At 36.9% G+C, this 24655-nt stretch overlaps 2 protein-coding genes across 2 annotated transcripts; both read left to right on the top strand.

The window, feature by feature from the left end:
- Positions 1-206: 206 nt before the first annotated feature.
- On the top strand, positions 207-919 carry LOC141403637 (uncharacterized). Its single transcript, XM_073986369.1, has one exon. The coding sequence runs from the start codon at positions 346-348 to the stop codon at positions 745-747; it is 402 nt and encodes a 133-aa protein (XP_073842470.1). The 5' UTR covers positions 207-345; the 3' UTR covers positions 748-919.
- Positions 920-19370: 18451 nt separating this feature from the next.
- Positions 19371-20060, top strand: LOC141403634 (uncharacterized). Its single transcript, XM_073986366.1, has one exon. The coding sequence runs from the start codon at positions 19389-19391 to the stop codon at positions 19872-19874; it is 486 nt and encodes a 161-aa protein (XP_073842467.1). The 5' UTR covers positions 19371-19388; the 3' UTR covers positions 19875-20060.
- Positions 20061-24655: the final 4595 nt, after the last annotated feature.

Consider the following 24655-nt stretch of genomic DNA (forward strand, 5'->3'; position numbering starts at 1 on the left):
AAGTTTCGCTAACGGATGACATTAAGGAGGTCGAGGAGGAGACAACAACTTTGCCCGAATTAATGGGAGCTTTGACCAGAGACGAAGAAGCTTCTATTTTAATTGTGGATCAAACTCTGTTGGATTCTGCACCATCTGAATCGAAGCATCACCTGAACCCTCGGTGCAGAAGAAAAATTCGGTAAACTATTACTGTTGAGTACTCCAAAATTGTGTGGAAAAACAAAATTGCCGGAAAGAAAACTTTGAAGAATCTGAAGAATTGGATACCTCGGTAAATAGCACCGATGACCACCATTGAAACTCCCACCACCACTGAAATGAGTTAGAAGAAGAGTGACAACTATGGCACCTGAAGAAATTAAGGAAGAAAAAGAAGAAGTACCAGAATTACCCACAGCAGTGCCCACCACTAAATTGTTCCCCATCAATGACACCCTCTATGAGGAAACCAAAAAACAAGACTTCAGCAATACCGAAGAGAAAGTTGAGGAGACCCCTGTTGTTTTGGTAATGGATGAAGAGCCCAAGGAGGTGAAAAACTCAAATTTGGAGGCCGTAGTTTTCAGTGAAAGTGAGGCTGATTATGTCTTGGTTGATACTGCCGATACCGAAATCATTGAAGAGGGTGGTGTTTATGCCGACATTGATAGTGATTTACATTTACAACCCATTGTCCAGTCGGTGGAAATTGTTCCCAGCAGTGTGGATGATTCCCTGTTGGTAAATTATGTTCATAATTTATAACCGAAATAAGGCTATTCATTGAAAATTCTTTAAGGATCAATGTTATTGTTGTTTTTTTAAACAGTATTTCTTTTCCATAATTTCTATAGTTAAGTTAAACGAATCTCTTTAAATATTAGTTAATAGTTATGTAGGAATGATATGTGTATGTAACAAAACAAATAAAAAACGAATTAAAATTAATGATAAAATAAAACTTATTGGAAAGTGGGAATATAATCATAAGTATGCCCACAAGGACAGGAAATTGTAGAAGTACATACCTACATACATTATACACATATATTGCTAACATACAGGCATCTGCAGTTTACTGAAGGCTCTTTCTAAGCTTCCGAAAATCCATCTCTAATAGATTGTTTTTTGGTTAAAAATCCAAAACCTCATACTGCACCATTATGCAAAAAAAATAATAATATCAGCTGTAAATATGTTGAGTGCCAAGGTTCATTACATGTGCAAATCCGCAAAAGAGCTATATTGGCAATGTGGTAAAATTGTGTGAAAATTCTTGCACACACCCATACCCACACACAAATACACAGAAGCACCAAAAATATAATTGAAAGTATTATCTTCCCTATAATGTCAAGTAAGGATGGGGATAGGCTACATTCAAGAATATCGTGAGAAGTGGCAGAGGACAAGAAAGGTAGCAAAGAACACCTGGTGGCATCCGCATGGCATAGATTCCAAACAAACAGCCATGACAATCTAGTTCATGAAATTGCAGTTAAGAGTGCAGTAGTGACAGAAAGGATTTAAATTCAATATGTTTTGGCAACATTATCACACATTTGCTCTCGGCACCTGGCTGACACATCACACTCACACCCAACATTAGTGGATGCGACAAGGTGGGAAAATATCATTATCGTTGAGGCTCACACACACACTGAAACCTACTTAAATAAATTACAAATGGTAATGATTGGCATTTGTGCACGTAGCACCCTGGCATGTAAGTCTGGATTTTATATGGTGGGCTCGTGATGTGGCGGCCAATGTTGTTACTTTTTTGTTTTTCATGCTCGTTTGTTTATTTGTGATAAAGTGAGATGGAGAGAGGGACAGTGCGAGCGACAGAGTTAAGGTGTTAACAACATTTCAAGCAACTTAATTGAATTTTCATGAGAAAATATTGTTTTTATTTGTCATTTATATGCACATTGGCCAAATACAGACACACATACGTACTTGATGCTCGTACATGTCATACTCACACAATCCCATTCATAGACAAGAGTTTGCACGTTTCAACATCATGCTTAAAGCCTAGGTTGTTTTTATTTGCTTCAAATTGTGTTTGTATGGGTATGTGTGTGTGTGTGACAATAGGCTTTTGTGCATTTTATTGGTATTTGTTTGAATTTGATTGTTGTTGTTGTGATGATGATGTGTTCTATAGTTACAACGATTTTATTGTCTTTTGGAAATGTTTTAAAATTGGCTGTTTAAATCTCCAGAGAATATTTTCTATCTTTATTAAAGAGTATTAACACATATCGAAACTTGTACATATGGATACAAATTTTAAAATACAATATTTGAAAATTAAAAATAAACATTTTACTGCATATAAACACTTATACCCTGCGAAAGAGGGGATATAAGCAAAAGGTAAAGGGCCTTGGCCATTTATTAATCTGCTAACCTACTTCAGTCTATTCTGCAGAGCAAAAATTTCTTAAATCCGTTTGTCTAAAGATTGGTTATGTACTCATACATATTTGCTCTTTTCCATCCACAATTACTTATGACTTACCTGAAGAAGATTTTCAAAACATGTTATGTATTCCATTGATCGTTTTTGAGTGCGTGCAGGAAAATACGTGACCACTACAATTTGTAAAATTAATACCGTGTCTTGTGGCAAACGATCGTTATTTAGTAGCCTCTTAAGAGAAGAAGAAGAAAAAAAAATACAAAAATAAATTTAAATTTGTTTTAAAACTGTGTGTTTTTGAGGAATTTTAATACATACAATAATTATTTTTTTTAAACGTGTAAACATTTATACATATTTTAATGGAAATATAGTGGAACATCGATAATTTGGCGAACGAACCTCAAAAATGGAAGTTCAGTGATGTGGGAACTGCATTTGCGATCATTGCAATCGTTTAAAAAATTATAGCGCTTTAACCTAGGGTTTTAAACATTCGCTTCACCACCACACAATGTCACTACCGTGGCCAAAAATGGTCAAAATCAAGTACTTCGGAATAAAAATTTATTGATGAGAATTTATAGTAAACATTTCAATTTGAAGGAATTTTTTACAGTTGCTTTGGATGTAAACATGGATTTAATTTTGTTTGGAAGTAAATAGTGATTATATGGTGTTTACAGCCTACCTAAGTCTGTGGTGCTTTGTACACAGATTATGTGAACCAAATTTCATAATTAGTGGAGTGGAAAAAATTGTATAAAAGTGTATATCGATATTATTTGCTGTTTGAGTTGTGAAAAGTGAGTACTTCAAATGTATAAAGGTGCCAGCTGCAGAGGTTTGCAGACGAACATGCTATTTCTCTTTTTCAGCGACCACCTCACTCAGGGGTTACCCCCTTTTTTAACAAAGCCTTTTGCGGTGTTGGCTATAGTGCGAAAACGAATGAACCGAACATCACCTTGCTTTAAAAAGATTAAAAATATATCTTTTTAAAGCAAGGTGATGTTCGGTGAAATATCATTTTTAAAAAAAGAAAAATGGTGAACAGCGAAAATCAAAATTCGATTTTTAACAAAAATGGGCCGTTTTTGACGATTAATCGGTCAAAAAACGTTTTTAAATTAAAATTCTCATATTTAAAGACGAAGGTTTGATGTATTCAATAAACTCACAAAAACTATGAAGACTGAACACCAAATTTTAGTAGTTTCGGGTGGATATTGAGGCCACAACCTTCAAAATGCCGAAAATGGGGAGTTACGAGACGAGGACCTATACCAACAGATTTGTGGTGGAAAGTTATAAGCCCCCAATGAAGACTTAATACCAATTTTCAGCAATTTCGGTGTGATAATGAGGCTAAAACCTCCAAAATACCGAAAATCGGGAGGTACCGTCCTATGGGGGCTATATGAAGGCGTGGTCCTATGCAGACAAATTTTAAGGTGAACGTTTTATACCCGCAACGAGAACTATATACCAAATATCAGCAATTTCGGGGTAATAATGAGGCTAAAAGCTTCAAAATACCGATAATCGGAAGGTACCGTTCTATGGGGGCTATATGAAGACGTGGACCTACACCCACAATTTTCTGTTGAAATGTTTCATACCTCTTCCGAAGACTAACCACCAAATTTCAGTAATTTCGGTTGGTAATTGTGACTAAAACTTTCAAAATACTGAAAATCGGGAGGTACGGTTCTATGGGGACTATATTAAAACGTGGACCTACCATTCCAGTGTTTTTTCCTGGAAATTGTATGTCAATAATAGGTAAGTGTACCAAAATTGATTCACCTTCGATAACTCCATCTATTTTTGGCCACAGTTAATATGAACTCGCGACATAGTGCGCCGTGCACAGTGGTACGAAATAGTTGTTTACTGTCGAAAAATCTGTAACGTTTGAACAGATAGAGATATTGAATTGTATACGGTGGTTAAGATCTGAAGCTCTACTTCTAACGAAAGTCCGTACAAATTGGGGAAGGAATATACCCAGAAAAAAATTGGCCACACGATCCGAATAACCCAGTACATAGAAATGTACATAAGCTAAGCTACTGCATTACCAGCAGGCTGTAATGGGTTATTATTTAAACGCTCACAGTGGACAGACTACTTTTATACCCTCGGCCTTTAGCCTAATATGGTCAAAAATGTTCATGATCGAAATAATGGTTTTTGGACCCAAGTATGTTTGGAGGGAATCGGTTTTTAGACAATTTTATTTTGATTTGCTCTGTCCGTCTGTGTGTCTGGTTGGTGCGCACTATAGCTCTCCAATGGATTTACCAGTTTGGTCCGAACCTTGCTCCTCGTAAAAATTGTTTCACAAACATCCCAGAAGGGTAAAGTGAGAGTTTTTTTCATATCAATTATGATTCATATTAGCTCAATTATATAAGATCCACTGTTTATCGTCGAGTCCAAACCACTTGTATTACATAGCTGAGTGTATATTGCCGCCGTTGAAAATGTGATGTTCCCTGACCAGGATTAAAACCCGGGAATGTAGCATGCATGGCGGTTGGGCATACCATTGCACCACTGTTACACCCATTGCCACCTCGTAATATGTTGTCCAAACTTATATTAAGTTCGAAGATGGACTCTAACGGTCCTCTCCTTCGGGTACTCCACAATAACTCTTGGAGGGAGTAACAAATGTGGTCCAAACTTTGCACATAGTAATAATTATTGCAGGTATACATTACATTCGATAACACTGTGCAACATTTTTAAGGTGATCTTGTGCAAACAATTTGAACTGAGGATTTTTTGAAAGTACAGACCCTAAGGACAAGAAACCCTAGTTGGGTTTTGTTGTGTCAGATCCAGCTCGGATTTTATGGTTAAATATTGAGTTTTTAAAGAAGTTCGGGGCTATATCTCTGAAACCAATCCGAATCTTATTCTGACCTCTGAACAAATTTGTAGATAACGACAAGAATAAAATATTTGGAGAAATAATGAACTCGAAAAACTACATTTATTGCCTCAAATTTCAAAATATATGCAAAAATTCTACAATTTTTATACATTTCGCACCGTATCTCTAAAACCGTTAATTTTTTCTGAATATTTTCTTTTGGGAAATATTCCCTGGAATGTAATACACAACTCTTCAGAAGATATTACTGTTGTAAAATGCCTCTATCCCATTGTTTTCAGAACATTTTTCAAAGACGATTTAATCAAAATGTCAATAATGTAGTGAAATCCGAAATGCGAGAATAAACTGTTGGTGTGAATTGTGTTTGAAATACGTGTTGTAAAAGATATGATGAAAAATACCGCTGAAACAACATGAAGTAAGCATTTTAGAGTTTCAGAATGTTCTAAAGAATTGTTGAGAACTTTATTTGGAAGATTTTTGCAAAAGGTTAGTTGGTTCAACTCCCAATAGTTTAGCCAATACTGACCAGAATTTCAGCAATTATGTAAAATTTTCTATATTTTATAGATATTGATGCCCTAGATGGAGTTTTTTATACCCTACACCACTATGTGGGAAGGGTATTATAAGTTGGTTTTGGCCAAAAAGTTTGTAACGCATCGAAATAATGGTCGTAGACCCATACTTATATATACCAAAATGAATGTCTCGACGAGCTGAGTCGATCTGGCTATGTGTGTCCGTCCGTCAGTCTGTCCGTCCGTCTGTCCATCTAAACCTTGTAATCACGCTACAGGCCGCAATTTTGATCGGATCGTCACGAAATTTTGGATGTTGATGGGGGTCCCGGAGGGGAAGAAGCCTATTGATTTTGGTGATGGTCGGATAATATTTAGGGGTTGTAATGGGCAAAAAACTTATTTAGAGAAAAAGACAACGTTTTTTTCCTAAGCGAATATCTCAGCTTCAATATGGGGTATACCAAAAGCAGAACCTGGCCATGAAAGTAGAAAATATCGCCTTTCTAATGATGTAAGGTAGCTTCTCGTAGGTGATCAAACAACGAATATATCGCAATAGCCACTAATAGAACCCAACTTTTTATTTTTGCGATTTTAATAATAATGACGAATATCACAGCTTCGGTTGGGGATCTTCCAAAAACAGTAGGTTGGCGTAGATGGCCATATAACGGAGATATCACAATAGTCGGCAATACATCCCATTTTTTCATTTTTTTGTAATCACGCTACAGGTCGCAATTTTGATTGGATTGTCACGAAATTTTGGGGGCTAATGGGGATCCTACAGAGAAAGAAGCCTATTGATTTTGGTGATGGTCGGATAATATTCAGGGGTCGGAATGGGCAAAAAACTTATTTGGAGAAAAAGTCAACGTTTTATTTCAAAGCGAATATATCCGCTTCTAAAAGGGGTATTTCGAAAGAAAAACCTGCTAATGAAAGTAGAAAATATCACCTTTGCAACGATGTTACGTAGATTGTCGTAGTTGGTCAAACAACGAAGATATCTCAAAAGCCGCTAATAGAACACAACTATTCATTTTTGCGATTTTAATAATAATGACGAATATCACAGCTTTGGTTCCGGACCTTCCAAAAGCAAAGTCTGACAATGAAAGTAAAATATCCCATCATTACAATGATGTAAAGCAGGTTGGCCTAGGTATCCAAATAACGGAGATATCGCAATAGTCGGTAATACATCCCATTTTTCCACTTTTTTGGAAATCATGCTAGAGGTCGCAATATTAATTGGATCGTCACGAAATTTTGGGTGTTATTGGGGGTCCCACAGAGGAAAAAACCTTTTGATTTTTGATAACGGTCGGATATTATTCAGGGGTCGGAATGTGAAAAAAAATATTTGGAAAAAAGACCAACGTTTTATTTCAGAGTTAATATCTCCCTTCTGTAGGAGGTATATCGAAAGCAAAACCTGGCAAGGAAAGTAGAAAATATCACCTTTACAACGATGTGAAGTAGATTGTCATAGGTGGTCAAACAACAGAGATGTCGCAATAGTCGGTAATGCATCCCTTTTTCCATTTTTGTGCAATCACACTACGAAATTTTGATAGATCCTCACGAAATTTTGGGGGTTGATGGGGGTCTAACAGAGAAAGAAGCCTATTGATGGTTGGCATACATCCCACTTTTTTCATTTTTTATTTGGGTTGTACTGTCGATGCACTTAAATGCGTTTCAAAAAAATTTACCTGTGTTAATGAAGACATTCAGAACAAAGCTATCCCAGTTTTAATATTTTGAATTTTATTAGTCAAAAGCTTATGAACATGGGTAGTGGTGTAGGGTATCACTTAGTCGGCCCCGACCCGACTATAGCCTTGGCTCACTTGTCTTATGTGGTTTTATCAAAAGATATTTTCTACAGTTTAGGGCTACAATATTGCTAAAGACAGCAACGCCAAATTCCTATTCGTTTCTTAGATAAAGGCCTAATAAATGCAAAAAAGTGTAGACTTTTTTCTGGGGTGATAATTGCCTAAAAGCGATATAAAAAACTGACGGCACCAAGCACCATGACTGATGAGAACGATAACTTACGAATTGAGTATGTATCCGATTTTGCCGCTTTCCAAAAAGTGCTATAACGGACGACAACTTTGGGTACATCCACTAAAAAAGATCAAAATTGTCGCTTAAGTGCCGTTTAAGGTTGGTTCGATGATTGTTTTATCGAAGGTAGTCCTTGTGGTCCTGATTACAACGATGTAACACAAACGCTCAAAAAATCGTACGATGACTGGTTTGCACGGTAACTATCAAAAGTAATGTCTCCCAAAATTAGATCCACTTTTAAGAAGTATTCTTCCGGTACATCTCTTCAGGCACCGCCTCTCCAAAATATTAACACTTCTGCGCTTAAATTCTCTTCCACCAATTTCAATGGAAAGGGAATATTGAATAGCGAACAAAGAAAGGCTTAATAGCGCGCCTATAAGAATTGAATAGGTAAAAGTTGGTGGTTAGGACCTCATTTGATAAATTTAATTTATAAGACTGTGGTTTGTTCCGTCTTGACATATGGATGTCTTATACGGTGGCATATACTCTGTTCCAAGTCAAACCAGGCAAAACTGGATAGTGTACAACGCCCCCAGACCCAACCAATATCACGGTGTGCCTTAACCAAATTTAAATGGAAAGTGCTTACACCTGGGAAGTTTTTGCAGATTCTGAAACTACAATGCTCATAGATGAGAAATATCAAGAAACAAAAAAATCGCCGGAGGGATTTTCAAATAAATCGCGATTTAAGTTCACATTTTTAGGGGTTCATTAAGTTTTCACGATTTTGCTGAGAAACCGCGGGTCCTATGTAAAGAAAATGTTATAGCTGTGAAAATTCTCCACAAGATTGATTTTCATGATGTTTTCGTAGGTTTTACCGTTTTTGAGATATAGAAGTTAAAATTTAGACAATGCACTGACTTTTTCGCCTCCTTATAAAACAATATCATGCTCAGTGCGCCTTAACTAACTTTTGATGAAAACCGCTTACACATGGGAATATTTCGCGGATTCTGAAACAGCAATGTTCATAGATAAAAAAATTAAAAAATCAGAAAAAATCGCGGAGGGATTTTTAAATAAATCGCGATCAAAATTCACAATTTTAGGGTTTTTTTAGGTTTTCACGATTTTGCTTGGAAACCGAAAGTCGTATCGAAATGAGTTTTTTCGTAGGTTTTACCATTTTTGAGATATAGAGGTTCAGTTAAAATTTTTAGGTTTTTATCTTAAGTCTTCAAGATTTTGCTTGGAAACCGCAAGTCATATTAAAATGGGACTAAAGAAAATGTTGAAGCTGTGAAAATTCTCTACCAGACTGGATGATTTATTTTTTCCTAGGTTGTACCATTTTCAAGATATATAAGTCTAATTTGGGAAATTGCAGTAATGACATTGTTTTATAAGTAGGCGATACAGTCCGTGCATTGTCTCAATTTGAACTTCAATATCTCAAAAACGGTGAAACCTACGAAAATATCATTAAGGTCAATCTTGTGAAGAATTTTCACAGCTACATTATTTTATTTAGAACCATTTACATAGGACTCGCGGTTTCCAAGCAAAATCGTGAAGACCTAAAGAACCCCTAAAAATGTGAACTTAAATCGCGATTTATTTGAAAATCCCTCCGGCGATTTTTTTGTTTCTTGATATTTCTTATCTATGAGCATTGTAGTTTCGGAATCTGCAAAACCTTCCCAGGTGTAAGCACCTTCCATTTAAAGTTAGTTAGGCGCACCGTGATATGCCAAAATTGTTTCGTTTGTGGTTATTAAACTCATGAGTGAATGGCTATAAGACGAAAGTTGAGTTTTCTGATGGATACCGGACACTGTGATATTGACGAGAACGAGATTGGCCCAGATCTATAGTCCAAATATAATAATCTGTACACCCCCATCATGTCTTTTCATAAACAAACGCAACAACATCAATAAAGATCTAACTGTTCGTGGATAGCAGAACTAGGCTTATCTGGTCAAGAACTTATTCCTTTCTTCTACTGAACAAAGTCAGAATTACGGTAGAGGTCATCACTGGACCCCGACATTTAAGATCCAGAACATGTTGGTGGGATGAAAGCAATGTTAATTAGGTCTGTCAGTTGAATACTTAGGCCCAAGGGTTATGATCAATGAAAGTAAACAAACAAAACGATTCCCGCACCAATCACACAAAGCCACAAACTTTTCAGCTTCTCTGAATCGTTTCATTCTCATAACAAAACAAAACCACAAACTTTTCAATGTAAAACGATGGAAACCGTACGATGGCTGAAATGTAACTTCGGCTATGCTTTGCCGAGTAGTTTCATTCGCCGCCGAAACAAAAAGAATTTTTGGGAAACGTTTGCCGTGCGTTATGGTCAATGACACACTCAGGCACACACACACACACACATGTGATTGCTTAACAACCCTGTAAACTAACATCAACATACCACTGTGAATATTTTATCAACCACCAAACGTTTTTGATTTATTCACATGTGTTTAGTACTATTTAGTTTTCTATCTGCTCTTTTGGAGTTGAGTACTTTTCGCTTTTCGTTTTGTTCGCACTCACGAATGTAAACAAAACGAAACTAAACAGCGAACTCCGCCAGCGTGGGTAACGTGTCGTTTTGTATTGTTCATATGGAAAATACGAAACGATTGGAAATGTTATTTAAAGTATTTTTACGTACGCTGGTTATGATTCCTGAAAACTTCCGAACTCAAAGTTGACTAATACTTTTTTCAAATTAGTATTAAATATTCATTTCAGGAACAGATTACCCTTTTTTTGGGCTGCCGTTTGTCAGTATTTTCAATATGTCAAATATTAACTTCTTTCACACAACGATTAGTTTCCAGTAGTAAATGTTCGTTATAACCATGCTTGACTGTTAACATATTTTTATGCTTGATTGATTGTATGTCAAGGTGCCAAAATATTCAAATTCATTTCAGATGTATTAAACTAATGAAGATTTTGTGGTATGTATTGATTTTGTTTTTGTTCTGCATAGATTTTTGCACTAATTGAAGCCAATGAAATAGAAAATTGATTTATCAAAAAATGTATTGCATACTTTAAGGCTTTATTGTAAAAGCTGCTATAAAACCTTTTAAAGTTATTTCTTCTTATTTCAAAAGAATTTTTAAGAATTTTTAAAATAGATTGGGAAGACATTTTGCTTGATTTTGTTTTATAAAAGTAATCCTTTGTTACTGTTTTATTTTAATGAGTTGCAGGAAATCCTTTGTTTTTGCCGCAATTTAATTAGTAGCATACTTTTAGGCTAAATTAAACAAAGCCTACTTTTTTGATATAGATTTTAAGATATTGGTGATTGAGCAAGTGAAGTATGTTTTTTATTGTAACTCTAAACAGTGGTCGTTTTGAGAATTCATATTTACGATGTCAATGTTTAAAACTGCCTAGAAAAAATTGAAAGATAAATAAATAAGCAAATAGTAAAAATCAGTTTTTCATAAATACATTTTATATAAAAAAGCTTTCATTTTTTTATTGAAATTGGATTTGCATCCCTCGTATATAGATTTCAACTAGACTTAATAAGTTGAAGATTCGTGCCAACTCCCATGTAATGAAACGCCATGTTGCTGTCTAATCTACGGTGCAAAATCTGCCACATATTTCTTCATACTTTGCTACTCATAAACAGTATGTTAGAGTTCAAAGGGCAGTAGTTAAGCTACTGAATTTGAATTCTCGTTGCCGATGTCAGGCCAGTGTTGGCGTTGGTTGCAGATGAAAAGATTTATCAGCATCGCAGCAACAGTGTCATACGTTCGGTGCTGGAAAACAAAATTAGCTTATAAATTATCACAGTAGCGAGTTCGTAAGAGATACAAACAAACCAGGTGAAATTCTAAGATTTAAAAAATACTGTTTAAAATTGGGTAATAGTAATAGGTATTTTAGATATGAGATTTACAGATATGGTCCATACTTTCAACCCCAAAATGTCATTGATCTTTAAGTAATTCTCACGTTCGCCAAAAATTCCCATACTTCAACCCCCTATTTGATGTACACATTCGTACTTCTGTATAATGTACACAATAAAAACATTTTGAAATTACATTTTTCACATTGACACCACATGACACCTGAAATCTGTAAAATGCATTTTATTCATTGTCCTGCTTAAGCAGACATCCAGAAATCCAGCAGTTTGTAAATAAATAAATTAAATCCATCTTTTGTGTTAAAGTCATTTGTTTGATTTTAATAATCTTGAAATGATGATATCTGATATAGTACTACTGAGACTGCAGGCAATACTGTTTTGCTGTCTTAGTTCAGTTGGTGCTGTTGCTGCTGCTGGTGGTGGTGGTGGTGGTCGTGGTGATTCTTTGTTTGTCCAGACAATGTGTTGTTTGTGTCCAGTAACACACCTACACACATGTACATAAATCAAAAACCAAACACACACATAGTCACTCAAATTTGTTTCGTTGGAATTACAACGTGACCAGCAAGCAGCCAGCCAGGATGAGCTTTTCATACATTGGCATTGGCTCTCCATGTGATGCATTACACTCTCGAGCAGAGTTGTTGGGCTCTTTGTATGAATGTCCTTATGCTAAATGAAAGATGAAGAAGAAGCAAACTCACTGAACTACAATGCAGACAAAATGCAGGCGGTAACTATGTTGTTAGGTGGCGGTCTAGCTGAGCTATTATTTTCCCTTAGTCCTCTCGTGGTGGGTGGATGATATACCGGGAGCTCAATCCACTTTTCTTTATAGATGATCTTTATCTGTGATGTGGCTCCGTGTGTGTGTGTGTGGGCTAGTGCAAATGTGCGTTATGGCTAGCCTTTTGTTCTTTGTGCATGTGTTTCGGTGGCCATGACTATGTGTGAGTGTGTGTGTGGTGTTTCTGTGTAAATGGTGAAATGCATATCATTGGCAAGCATCCAATTATTATTGTTATTATGTCTTTGGGGAGCATAAATTTGTTTGGCTTTAGCATGACAATGCAATTTAATTCTTCAGTTTCTTCTTGTTCTTCGCAAAGTAGTTTTTCCTAGTCCTTCACTTTAGTGTGTATTTTGGTTTGTTGGTTAGTCGGTTGTTTGGTTACTAAAGCAACAACTGTTTTATAATAGCAGAATATAGAAAGGATTTTGCCCTTCATCCTTATTATTTTTCTTTTTTGTCTTTCCAAATCCTGCTTATATTCTATGAAGCTACCATTGACTTCTATGCCACACATTCACACACACACCCATGCTCTCTCTAAGTCTCCCATTACCTATTTGTTAGAACAAGGATCTTGAGCATAGAAAATGTTGATAAATGTGCGTTATAACTTAACAGGATTTCGAAATAAAATGAACAGTTTCATTTGAAGATGAATTGCATGGCATAGTCTCAGTGTATGCATGTGTGTGCCCATTCGAATCTCAGTGAATATTAGGTAGCCTTAAGGTAATAGGAATATAGTAAGGATAATATTATTAGTGATGGTAAAATGGATTCATTTAGAAATTTCATTATATCCCACACTTGTAGAAACACGACGGGTGCCACAGTGGTGTAGTGGATGGCATGACCGACCTTTGCAATAATAAGACAATTTTCGGCAGCCTTTTCTTCAGAAAGGGTCTATAGAAGCTTCCTTTCTTTCACAAAAGGTATATAGAAGCTTCCTTACTTCCAGAAAGGGTCTATTGAAGCTTCCTTTCTTCCAGAAAGAGTCTATGGAAGGGTCTTTTAGAAAGGGACTACAGAAGCACCCTTTCTTTTAGAAAGGGACTACAGAAGCACCCTTTCTTTTAGAAAGGGACTACAGAAGCACCCTTTCTTTTAGAAAGGGACTACAGAAGCACCCTTTCTTTTAGAAAGGGACTACAGAAGCACCCTTTCTTTTAGAAAGGGACTACAGAAGCACCCTTTCTTTTAGAAAGGGACTACAGAAGCACCCTTTCTTTTAGAAAGGGACTACAGAAGCACCCTTTCTTTTAGAAAGGGACTACAGAAGCACCCTTTCTTTTAGAAAGGGACTACAGAAGCACCCTTTCTTTTAGAAAGGGACTACAGAAGCACCCTTTCTTTTAGAAAGGGACTACAGAAGCACCCTTTCTTTTAGAAAGGGACTACAGAAGCACCCTTTATTTTAGAAAGGGACTACAGAAGCACCCTTTCTTTTAGAAAGGGTCTATAGAAGCACCCTTTCTTTTAGAAAGGGTCTATAGAAGCACCCTTTCTTTTAGAAAGGGTCTATAGAAGCACCCTTTCTTTTAGAAAGGGTCTATAGAAGCACCCTTTCTTTTAGAAAGGGTCTATAGAAGCACCCTTTCTTTTAGAAAGGGTCTATAGAAGCACCCTTTCTTTTAGAAAGGGTCTATAGAAGCACCCTTTCTTTTAGAAAGGGTCTATAGAAGCACCCTTTCTTTTAGAAAGGGTCTATAGAAGCACCCTTTCTTTTAGAAAGGGTCTATAGAAGCACCCTTTCTTTTAGAAAGGGTCTATAGAAGCACCCTTTCTTTTAGAAAGGGTCTATAGAAGCACCCTTTCTTTTAGAAAGGGTCTATAGAAGCACCCTTTCTTTTAGAAAGGGTCTATAGAAGCACCCTTTCTTTTAGAAAGGGTCTATAGAAGCACCCTTTCTTTTAGAAAGGGTCTATAGAAGCATCCTTTCTTTTAGAAAGGGTCTATAGAAGCACCCTTTCTTTTAGAAAGGGTCTATAGAAGCACCCTTTCTTTTAGAAAGGGTCTATAGAAGCATCCTTTCTTTTAGAAAGGGTCTATAGAAGCACCCTTTCTTTTAGAAAGGGTCTATAGAAGCACCCTTTCTTTTAGAAAGGGTCTATAGAAGCACCCTTTCTTTTAGAAAGGGTCTATAGAAGCACCCTTTCTTTTAGAAAGGGTCTATAGAAGCGCCCTTTCTTTTAGAAAGGGTCTATAGAAGCACCCTTTCTTTTAGAAAGGGTCTATAGAAGCACCCTTTCTTTTAGAAAGGGTCTATAGAAGCACCCTTTCTTTTAGAAAGGGTCTATAGAAGCATCCTTTCTTTTAGAAAGGGTCTATAGAAGCACCCTTTCTTTTAGAAAGGGTCTTTAGAAGCACCCTTTCTTTTAGAAAGGGTCTATAGAAGCATCCTTTCTTTTAGAAAGGGTCTATAGAAGCATCCTTTCTTTTAGAAAGGGTCTATAGAAGCACCCTTTCATTAAGAAAGGGTCTATAGAAGCACACTTTCTTTTAGAAAGGGTCTATAGAAGCACCCTTTCTTTTAGAAAGGGTCTATAGAAGCACCCTTTCTTTAAGAAAGGGTCTATAGAAGCACCCTTTCTTTTAGAAGGGGTCTATAGAAGCACCCTTTCTTTTAGAAAGGGTCTATAGAAGCACCCTTTTTTTTAGAAAGGATCTATAGAAGCACCCTTTTTTTTAGAAAGGGTCTATAGAAGCACCCTTTCTTTTAGAAAGGGTCTATAGAAACACCCTTTCCTTTAGAAAGGGTCTATAGAAGCACCCTTTCTTTTAGAAAGGGTCTATAGAAGCATCCTTTCTTTTAGAAAGGGTCTATAGAAGCACACTTTCTTTTAGAAAGGGTCTATAGAAGCACCCTTTCTTTTAGAAAGGGTCTATAGAAGCACCCTTTCTTTAAGAAAGGGTCTGTATATGCAACCTTTCTTTAAGAAAGGGTTTCTAGAAGCATCATATTTTTAAGAAAGGGTTTTAGATGCATCCTTTCTTTAAGAAAGGGTCTATAGAAGCACCCTTTCTTTTAGAAAGGGTCTATAGAAGCGCCCTTTCTTTTAGAAAGGGTCTATAGAAGCACCCTTTCTTTTAGAAAGGGTCTATAGAAGCACCCTTTCTTTTAGAAAGGGTCTATAGAAGCACCCTTTCTTTTAGAAAGGGTCTATAGAAGCATCCTTTCTTTTAGAAAGGGTCTATAGAAGCACCCTTTCTTTTAGAAAGGGTCTTTAGAAGCACCCTTTCTTTTAGAAAGGGTCTATAGAAGCATCCTTTCTTTTAGAAAGGGTCTATAGAAGCACCCTTTCTTTAAGAAAGGGTCTATAGAAGCACACTTTCTTTTAGAAAGGGTCTATAGAAGCACCCTTTCTTTTAGAAAGGGTCTATAGAAGCACCCTTTCTTTAAGAAAGGGTCTATAGAAGCACCCTTTCTTTTAGAAGGGGTCTATAGAAGCACCCTTTTTTTTAGAAAGGGTCTATAGAAGCACCCTTTCTTTTAGAAAGGGTCTATAGAAACACCCTTTCCTTTAGAAAGGGTCTATAGAAGCACCCTTTCTTTTAGAAAGGGTCTATAGAAGCACCCTTTCTTTTAGAAAGGGTCTATAGAAGCATCCTTTCTTTTAGAAAGGGTCTATAGAAGCACCCTTTCTTTTAGAAAGGGTCTTTAGAAGCACCCTTTCTTTTAGAAAGGGTCTATAGAAGCATCCTTTCTTTTAGAAAGGGTCTATAGAAGCATCCTTTCTTTTAGAAAGGGTCTATAGAAGCACCCTTTCTTTAAGAAAGTGTCTATAGAAGCACACTTTCTTTTAGAAAGGGTCTATAGAAGCACCCTTTCTTTTAGAAAGGGTCTATAGAAGCACCCTTTCTTTAAGAAAGGGTCTATAGAAGCACCCTTTCTTTTAGAAGGGGTCTATAGAAGCACCCTTTCTTTTAGAAAGGGTCTATAGAAGCATCCTTTCTTTTAGAAAGGGTCTATAGAAACACCCTTTCCTTTAGAAAGGGTCTATAGAAGCACCCTTTCTTTTAGAAAGGGTCTATAGAAGCATCCTTTCTTTTAGAAAGGGTCTATAGAAGCACACTTTCTTTTAGAAAGGGTCTATAGAAGCACCCTTTCTTTTAGAAAGGGTCTATAGAAGCACCCTTTCTTTTAGAAAGGGTCTATAGAAGCACCCTTTCTTTTAGAAAGGGTCTATAGAAGCACACTTTCTTTTAGAAAGGGTCTATAGAAGCACCCTTTCTTTTAGAAAGGGTCTATAGAAGCACCCTTTCTTTAAGAAAGGGTCTGTATATGCAACCTTTCTTTAAGAAAGGGTTTCTAGAAGCATCATATTTTTAAGAAAGGGTTTTAGATGCATCCTTTCTTTAATAAAGGGTATACAAAAAACGCGGTTTCTTTAAAAAGGGGTGTGTAGATGCACCCTTTCTTTAAGAAAGGGACTATAGAAGCACCTTTTTTAAAAAAGGGTCTATAGAAGCACCCTTTTTTAAAGGAAGGGTCTATAGAAGCACCCTTTTTTAAAGGAAGGGTCTATAGAAACACCCTTTCTTTAAGAAAGGGTCTGTAGAATCACCCTTTCTTTAAGGAAGGGTTTGTAGAAGCATCCTTTCTTTCAGAAAGGTATGTAGAAGTACCCTTTCTTTCAGAAAATGTTTGAAGAAGCAACCTTTCTTTAAGAAAGGGTCTGTAGAAGTACCCTTTCTGTAAGAAGCGTCCTTTTCTTTCAGAAAGGGTTTGTAGAAGCACCCTTTCTTTTAGGGAAGGTCTATAGAAGTACCCTTTCTTTCAGAGAGGGTCTGTAGAAACACTCTTTCTTTAAGAAAGAATCACCTGTAGAATCACCCTTTCTTTAAGGAAGGGTTTGTAGAAGCATCCTTTCTTTCAGAAAGGTATGTAGAAGTACCCTTTCTTTCAGAAAATGTTTGAAGAAGCAACCTTTCTTTAAGAAAGGGTCTGTAGAAGCACCTTTTGTTAAGAAATGGTCTATAGATGCACCCTTTCTGTAAGAAGCGTCCTTTTATTTCAGAAAAGGTTTGTAGAAGCACCCTTTCTTTTAGGGAAGGTCTATAGAAGTACCCTTTCTTTCAGAGAGGGTCTGTAGAATCACACTTTCTTTAAGGAAGGGTTTGTAGAAGCATTCTTTCTTTCAGAAAGGTATGTAGAAGTACCCTTTCTTTCAGAAAATGTTTGAAGAAGCAACCTTTCTTTAAGAAAGGGTCTGTAGAAGCACCCTTTCTTTAGGAAAGGGTCTGTAGAAGTACCCTTTCTTTAGGAAAGGGTCTGTGGAAGCACCCTTTCTTTAAGAAAGTTACTGTAGAAGCAGCCTTTCTTTAAGAAAGAGCATCCTTTTTTAAGAAAGGGTTCTGTATCAGCAACCGTTTTATAAAAAAAGGGTCTGTAAAGCACCTTTCCTTCAAGAAAAAGTTCTGTAGAAGCACCCTTTCTATAAGAGAGTGTCTATAGAAGCACCCTTTTTTAAGAAAGACTCTATAGAAGCACCCTTTTTTAAGAAAGGGTTTGTAAAAGTACCCCTTCTTATATAAGAGCGACGCAATCGTTGCTATGAAAGAAGGGCGACACTTCTATTTCCCTTTTTTACTTCTAGGATGTCAGTATGAATCTATGTATGTACGAGTGAAATTAGGGTGTCCAAAATCTAAATCTAAGCTTTTTAATTTGTGTAGCCTTAAGAAACCGACAGGAAATGTAGCATTTCTCAGAGGTTTTTCGACTATAATCTGATGATTTTCGACTATTGAATATTTTTATACGACTCGAAGTGGATTGTTATGCCTTTCACTTTATCCTTTTATCAGTGTGTTTTACAGTATTTTATGGTGCTGATGATAACACTTAGTAGATCGTATTGTATTTTGGATATAAAACATTGAAATTGCTTAGATCGTTTCTTGAAAGTGCTTTCAAAATTTTAAAAATAAAAAATTCCTATTTAATATTTGCCTCCAACCCAACCAACTACCGCCTTATATGTCCAGATAATAAACTGATTTCTAACACCTTGATTTGGTGCTCTTTTATAGCTTCTGTCGCCAGCTTGCCAAAATTTGTATATCAAGGCCAGACGGTGAGGCGGTTTAATATACGGAAATGAATTCATTTTACTTAACATGACATGTACACAAGTCCAAAAGATCCATTAGTTATTCCCTCATTTTTGGCCAATTGAAATTTGAACTGCATTAATAATGACGCCAACGAAAATCCCCCCCAAAAATTTTAGTTTGCAAAAAGAACCTGTGGTTAGCTAATATTTGACTTCAATGAAATTATTTCATTTTGATATTTTGGACAATATTAAATAAACGTGTGTTGCTGTGGCCAATGAAGAAGATGCCTTGAATTATGATTAGGGAGAGGCCATAAAGAACAACAAACGCGTTAAACGAACGACGGATGTTCTAACCAAAAATAGTTTAGGCCTGTCTAGAATTCGTTTAGTCATTTATGCACCATAAACGCTGCTTGAATGGGAGAGTGTGCCTGCGTGTGTGAGTTTTGTAGTTGTAGTTGCGCTGTTGATGGTAGCAAAATTCCTCAATTATGCCAAACATGTTTTTCGCACTAGCTACTGCTAGCTAGCAAATGTTGTTGCCATCATCAGAACTATAAGAAATATTAAAATTGAGTATTTTAAATGCAATACTGAATTTAGCAATTAATTCATTTGGTTTCTAAGCCAGACATTTTCATATAAATACCCTGCGGTGGTGGTCACTCAACATCAGTTGTCTTCTATTCAATCGACAAACCAAAAACCTAAACCTAAACCATTAACATGGCTAAATTCGTGCAAATCCTTTTCGTTGCCTTCTTGGCTATTGCCTTGTGCTCTGCTGAAGCTCCTCGTTCTCGTCATGCCCGCTTCCAGGCTAAACGTACCCGTTTCTTGGCTCGCCAAGAAGTTGCTGCTGAACCCGATGTAGTCACTCCATACCCAAGTGCCGATGAATTGAAACCCGAAGTTCCATTCGAAGAAGCTGCTGCCTCCATGCCTGAAGAAGAACAAGTCCCCAACCAACCCGATGAAGTCTATGGCCCACCAGAACAAGATGTTCCAGTTGCCACCGATGATGTTGCTCCCGTTGAAGGTGAAGTTGAAGCTGAAGCTCCAATGGCTGAAGAAGAAGAAGTCGTCGCCCCAGCCACCGAAGAAGAGGTACCAGCTCGTTTGACTGCTCGTCGTGGTGCCCGCAAGAGTGCTGTTCGTCCCGCTAAGTTGCGTAAGGCTGTCCCAGCTCGTTTCCAAGCTAAGCGTCATTAAATAAAGCAACCGCCTGACTGTGATAACTGATTGAAGGAGTTCCAAGTTTACTTTGATGTGTTCTTAATTTTAATTTTAGTCAACTACTTTTTTGTTTTGCACATTTTTATCGTAAATTTAATTTAGTCATGTTGATGATCTTAGGTGAAAATTTACTACTCTACCTGATACTAACGAACCGACCGAAATAAATAAACCAATACAATTTTGTTGTACAGAAAATTTTAAAAGTTTTATTTTTTGAATTTTTTGAAAGTTCTTGTGAAGATGTGGATGCATCTTTAATGGCGTTTTGAAAAGGATTTATTCAATTTCGTGTGCCATTTTTTATATTTTTTTATCAGTTGATTTATTGCGGCACCCACAAAACCCAATGCAGAATAAAGTTTGTGATTGCTTTTTATCAAGTGGGCTGTAGGGATATGCCCACTTATGACTACAATTACAAGATGAGATTATTCCGCGATTATCAGAATTTAAATATCGGCCAACAAAAAAGATTGATATTTTAAATTTTAAGAAAGTATACATTGCGATATTTTTTACGAAACAAATCAAGAATATATTGTTTTGTCGCTAGATATCTATAGATATCTATGCTATTCCTCATGTAAGACCATCGGTTTATAACTTTTTAAAACCTGAGAAATTATGACGTGACGTTTCATTGTCTCCTATAAATTTTTCTAGCCTCCGCCCCACATTGCGCTTCATTTATTGAACGCTGTTCCACTACATTTCTCACACCCAACAATGTATGTATGTTCAACTGATTCGTTATTCTTAGATCGTCTTTAGAGTTGATCTGCAGTCTGATTTCCATTGTTGGTGTCTTTATGTTGGTCTGCAATCTCTTTTCCTCGACGACGGATTTGTGGTAGGTCTACAAGCTATTTAACTTTTTGTCTCCAACATTTGATGACCAAACGCCCTGTTCTGGTGGCGAGGTTTCTTTTATGGCGTCTTTATTGTTGGTCTTCTTTTCTATCGGTTTTGGTTGGATAGGGTGTTGGTTGGTTGGTTTACGTGGTGGCTATAACCTTCATAGCCTCAATTAGTATGTTAATATACCGTTTTGAAAACCACACCACTCGGGTAGAGATTGTTATTCTGTTTAGTATGTTGGTAAATTATATCCAGCCTGATGAAGTGAGAAACCTCAGAAGGTCTCCCAGACCTAGATCGGTTATCTAAGTAAGATCGTGTAGGAACGGTCGTACTAGGGTTTTAAATTTTCTTTGCAATTGTGCAGGGCAGGAGCAGAGGAGGTGTTCAACCGTTTCTTCCTCTTCTTCGTTTCCGCAGCTGCGACAGTAGTCATTGTGTGGAATATGTAAGCGCTTTGCATGGTTACTAATGACCCAGTGACCGGTTAGCACCGCAATTAGTCTTGCCAGGTTCCGTCGCTTTTGGCTGATCAGGAACTTTGTACGTTTGATGTTGTAGTGTGGCCATGTAGATTTTGATATTTTACAAATTTCAGTCTTGTCCAATCTGATCTCTGCTTGTGAAAGATAGTATTTGAAGATATCCCCTTTAACTACTCCCATTGGTGTTGCGACTGACGCCCTTGGAAGTTCGTTAGAGGCAGATCCCGCTCTAGCTAGTTCGTCTGCTTTTTCGTTACCATCGAGACCCTTATGACCTGGGATCCAAGTAAGAACTACTCTGGTCAGACGTCCTAGCGCAGCAAGTTCTTCTCTACATTCCTTCACCAGCTTTGATGTGACAATGTTTGAATTCAATGCTAGGAGCGCCGCTTGACTGTCGACAAAAATTCCTATTGAGTTTGGTGAGTGCTGCTGTAGAAGTATATTACAAGCTTCCTTTATAGCCAGTATCTCCGCCTGAAAAACACTGCAATCTTCAGGTAGCTTTATGGATGTAGATATGTTTGCTTCTTCCGAGTAGACACCAGAGCCGACTCCACAATTCATCTTAGAGCCGTCCGTGTATACATTGATGTCGTACCTCTTCAGTGGTGTTCTACTGTTCCATTCTTTCCTGCTTGGAATTTTAACTTTAAACGGCTGATCAAAAGTTATTGCAGGTGCACAGTAATCAGCATTAGTTGCTATTTTTCCCGGTAGTTTGAGAAGCAAGCAGGCGTGTCCGTAAGCTCTATCTCTCCACATTCCTAGAGCACGTAGCCTTGCAGCATTGCAGGCCGCAGTGTCTTTCATGTGTAGATCTATTGGCAGTATATGCATCATTGTATTGAGGGCTTCAGCCGGACAAGTTCTCATTGCCCCTGTCACCCCGATACATGCGGATCTTTGTATGCTGTATAGTTTTCTCTGAATTGTTTTCTTTCCAACTGTTGGCACCAAACTAGTGCTCCATATGTGAGTATTGGTCTCATTATGCTGGTGTACATCCATAACACCATTTTGGGTTTGAGGCCCCAGCGGCTCCCAAACATTTTGCGACATGTGTAGTATGCAACGGTAGCTTTATGAGCACGATGTTCCATGTTACGTTTCCATGACAGTTTTGAATCTAGGATAACGCCTAGGTATTTGGCGTGATCTGAAAGGGGTATTTCTTAACCTCGTAGTCGTGGAAGATTGGTGATTGCATATTTGGTTTTTGTAGTAAATAGCACCATCTCAGTTTTCCCTGGATTCACCCCCAGACCACTACTTGTGTCCAGTGATTTCAGGGCTCCGCTCATGATGTCACTCAGCACGGACGGAAATAGACCAGAGACGAGCATTACCACATCGTCCACATAAGCAACCATTTTAATCCCCATTTGGTCAAGTTTGCTTAGGATTTCTTTAATCACAAGGAGCCAAAGGAGTGGCGAGATCACCCCTCCCTGTGGGGTTCCTCGATTTACGTGCTTTGGGTGTACTCTATCCTGGCTTTTAGTACGGCATTATGTAACTTTGGATGCTATTTAAAGGAGATCTGAAAGCTTTTTCAAAATTTTATTACCTTAATTTCGGCGATTTACGAGACAGTCTGTAGTCGATTCTCTGTCATCATAAAATTTTCCAACGGTGGTTAAACCCCTTCAGCACAGTGTAAAAAATTCTATTTCTTTTAACATTGGGCTGAAAATAGAATTCAAAATAGAATAGAATATAATAGAATAGATAATGACGGCTTCCCTCTTCTCTTCTGCGATGTTCGTGAGAAATAGTTTTTTATACCCTCAGCCTTTAGGCTTGAGATGAAAAATATGCCTCATCGAAATAAAGATTATAGACCCGAATACCCCGACAATCATCTGATTCGTAATAGATGATGGTCATAAGATAAGTTCAAAATTTTTCGCTTAAATTCACGCAGAGAAGAGATATTGTGGGAGCAATCATATTCTAAGAGCAAAATTGTGTATTTTAAAAATCAGAAAATATAGATTGTTGGTACATCAATATACTTTGTGTCATTATGTTTCCTGACACAAAATATATGGTTGAAACAACAATATATATTTTCAAATGTTTAAAATACACTATTTTGCTCTTAGAATATGATTGCTCCCACAATATCTTTTCTCTGACGGATTTGGTCAAAATTGTGCACATCGTAATATTTCTTCCTGCAACAAAAAAAGTCAAAATTTTTCGCAAAATGCGATTTAAAGACATGTTTCCGATAGCGTTGTTTTTGTTTTATTCGCGACCCCTATGACAACGGTCGATTTTTTCAGGCTCTAAAAGCACTGATAACATACAATTTTGCACTTTGTAAAATGTCTTCTAAACATACTAGGTTCCAAGAAGGTCTATGTTAGGGTTGTAACTTGCAAATATCAAAAGTAGCACCACATAATCGTGTAGATCATGGACAAATTTTATGAAATGCGTTATCATTTTTTCCCTACTATTCGTTCGAATTACTACCAAAATTCTATTTTTGAACAATATTTGAATTGTTTTTATTTTCAATCAAACAAACATTTCCTATAACAACAGGAGTTTGGTAGTAATTCGAACGAATTCGAATGGTCTTAGAAACAGGCCAGAAACAGGCCATAAATAAGCTAGTTCATGTTGAAATTGAATTTAATTTTCAATATCGGACCATTCTACATAAATCTAATACAGAGATTTGGTCAAATCGCGATAATTAAGCGTCTATTTTAAATAAAATAAACCGTATGTATACCAAAAATGTACGTTCAAAAAAATTAAATCTAAATTTTTACAAAGAAAAAATTATCCGAAGGCCTTTAGACATCCTAGCTGGTGCGGGAATCAAACTAAACCAGTAAGAAAACGATCAAAGTCGGGCGGGGCCGACTATATGATACCCTACACCACTGTGAATATGTAAAATATAAATCGGAGCTATATCCAGATCTTAGTCGATTACGATATAATTTTGCACATTTATTTACAGACCGAATTCAGTCAAACATTCCAAATATCATTGAAATCGGACTTATATAGGGTGTTTGGTGCAGCAAATACGCGAAATCGCCCGAAAATATATATGGGAGCTATATCCAAATCTGAACCGATTTCGTTATAATTTGGCACATTTATTTCTAGACCAAATTCAGTCACACATTCCAAATTTCATCGAAATCGGACATATATAGCGTGTGTGGAACAGAAATCGGCCGAAAATATATATGGGAGCTATATCCAAATCTGAACCGATTTCGATATAATTTGGCACATTTACTTACAGACCGAATTCAGTCACACAGTTCAAATATCATTGAAATCGGACTTATATAGGGTGTTTAGTACAGAATATACGTGAAAACGGCCGAAAATATGTATATGGGAGCTATATCCAAATCTGAACCGATTTCGATATAA

This window comes from Musca autumnalis, unplaced genomic scaffold (genome assembly GCF_047663935.1).
Source record: "Musca autumnalis isolate F117 unplaced genomic scaffold, ASM4766393v1 scaffold_4, whole genome shotgun sequence".
NCBI lineage: Eukaryota > Metazoa > Arthropoda > Insecta > Diptera > Muscidae > Musca > Musca autumnalis.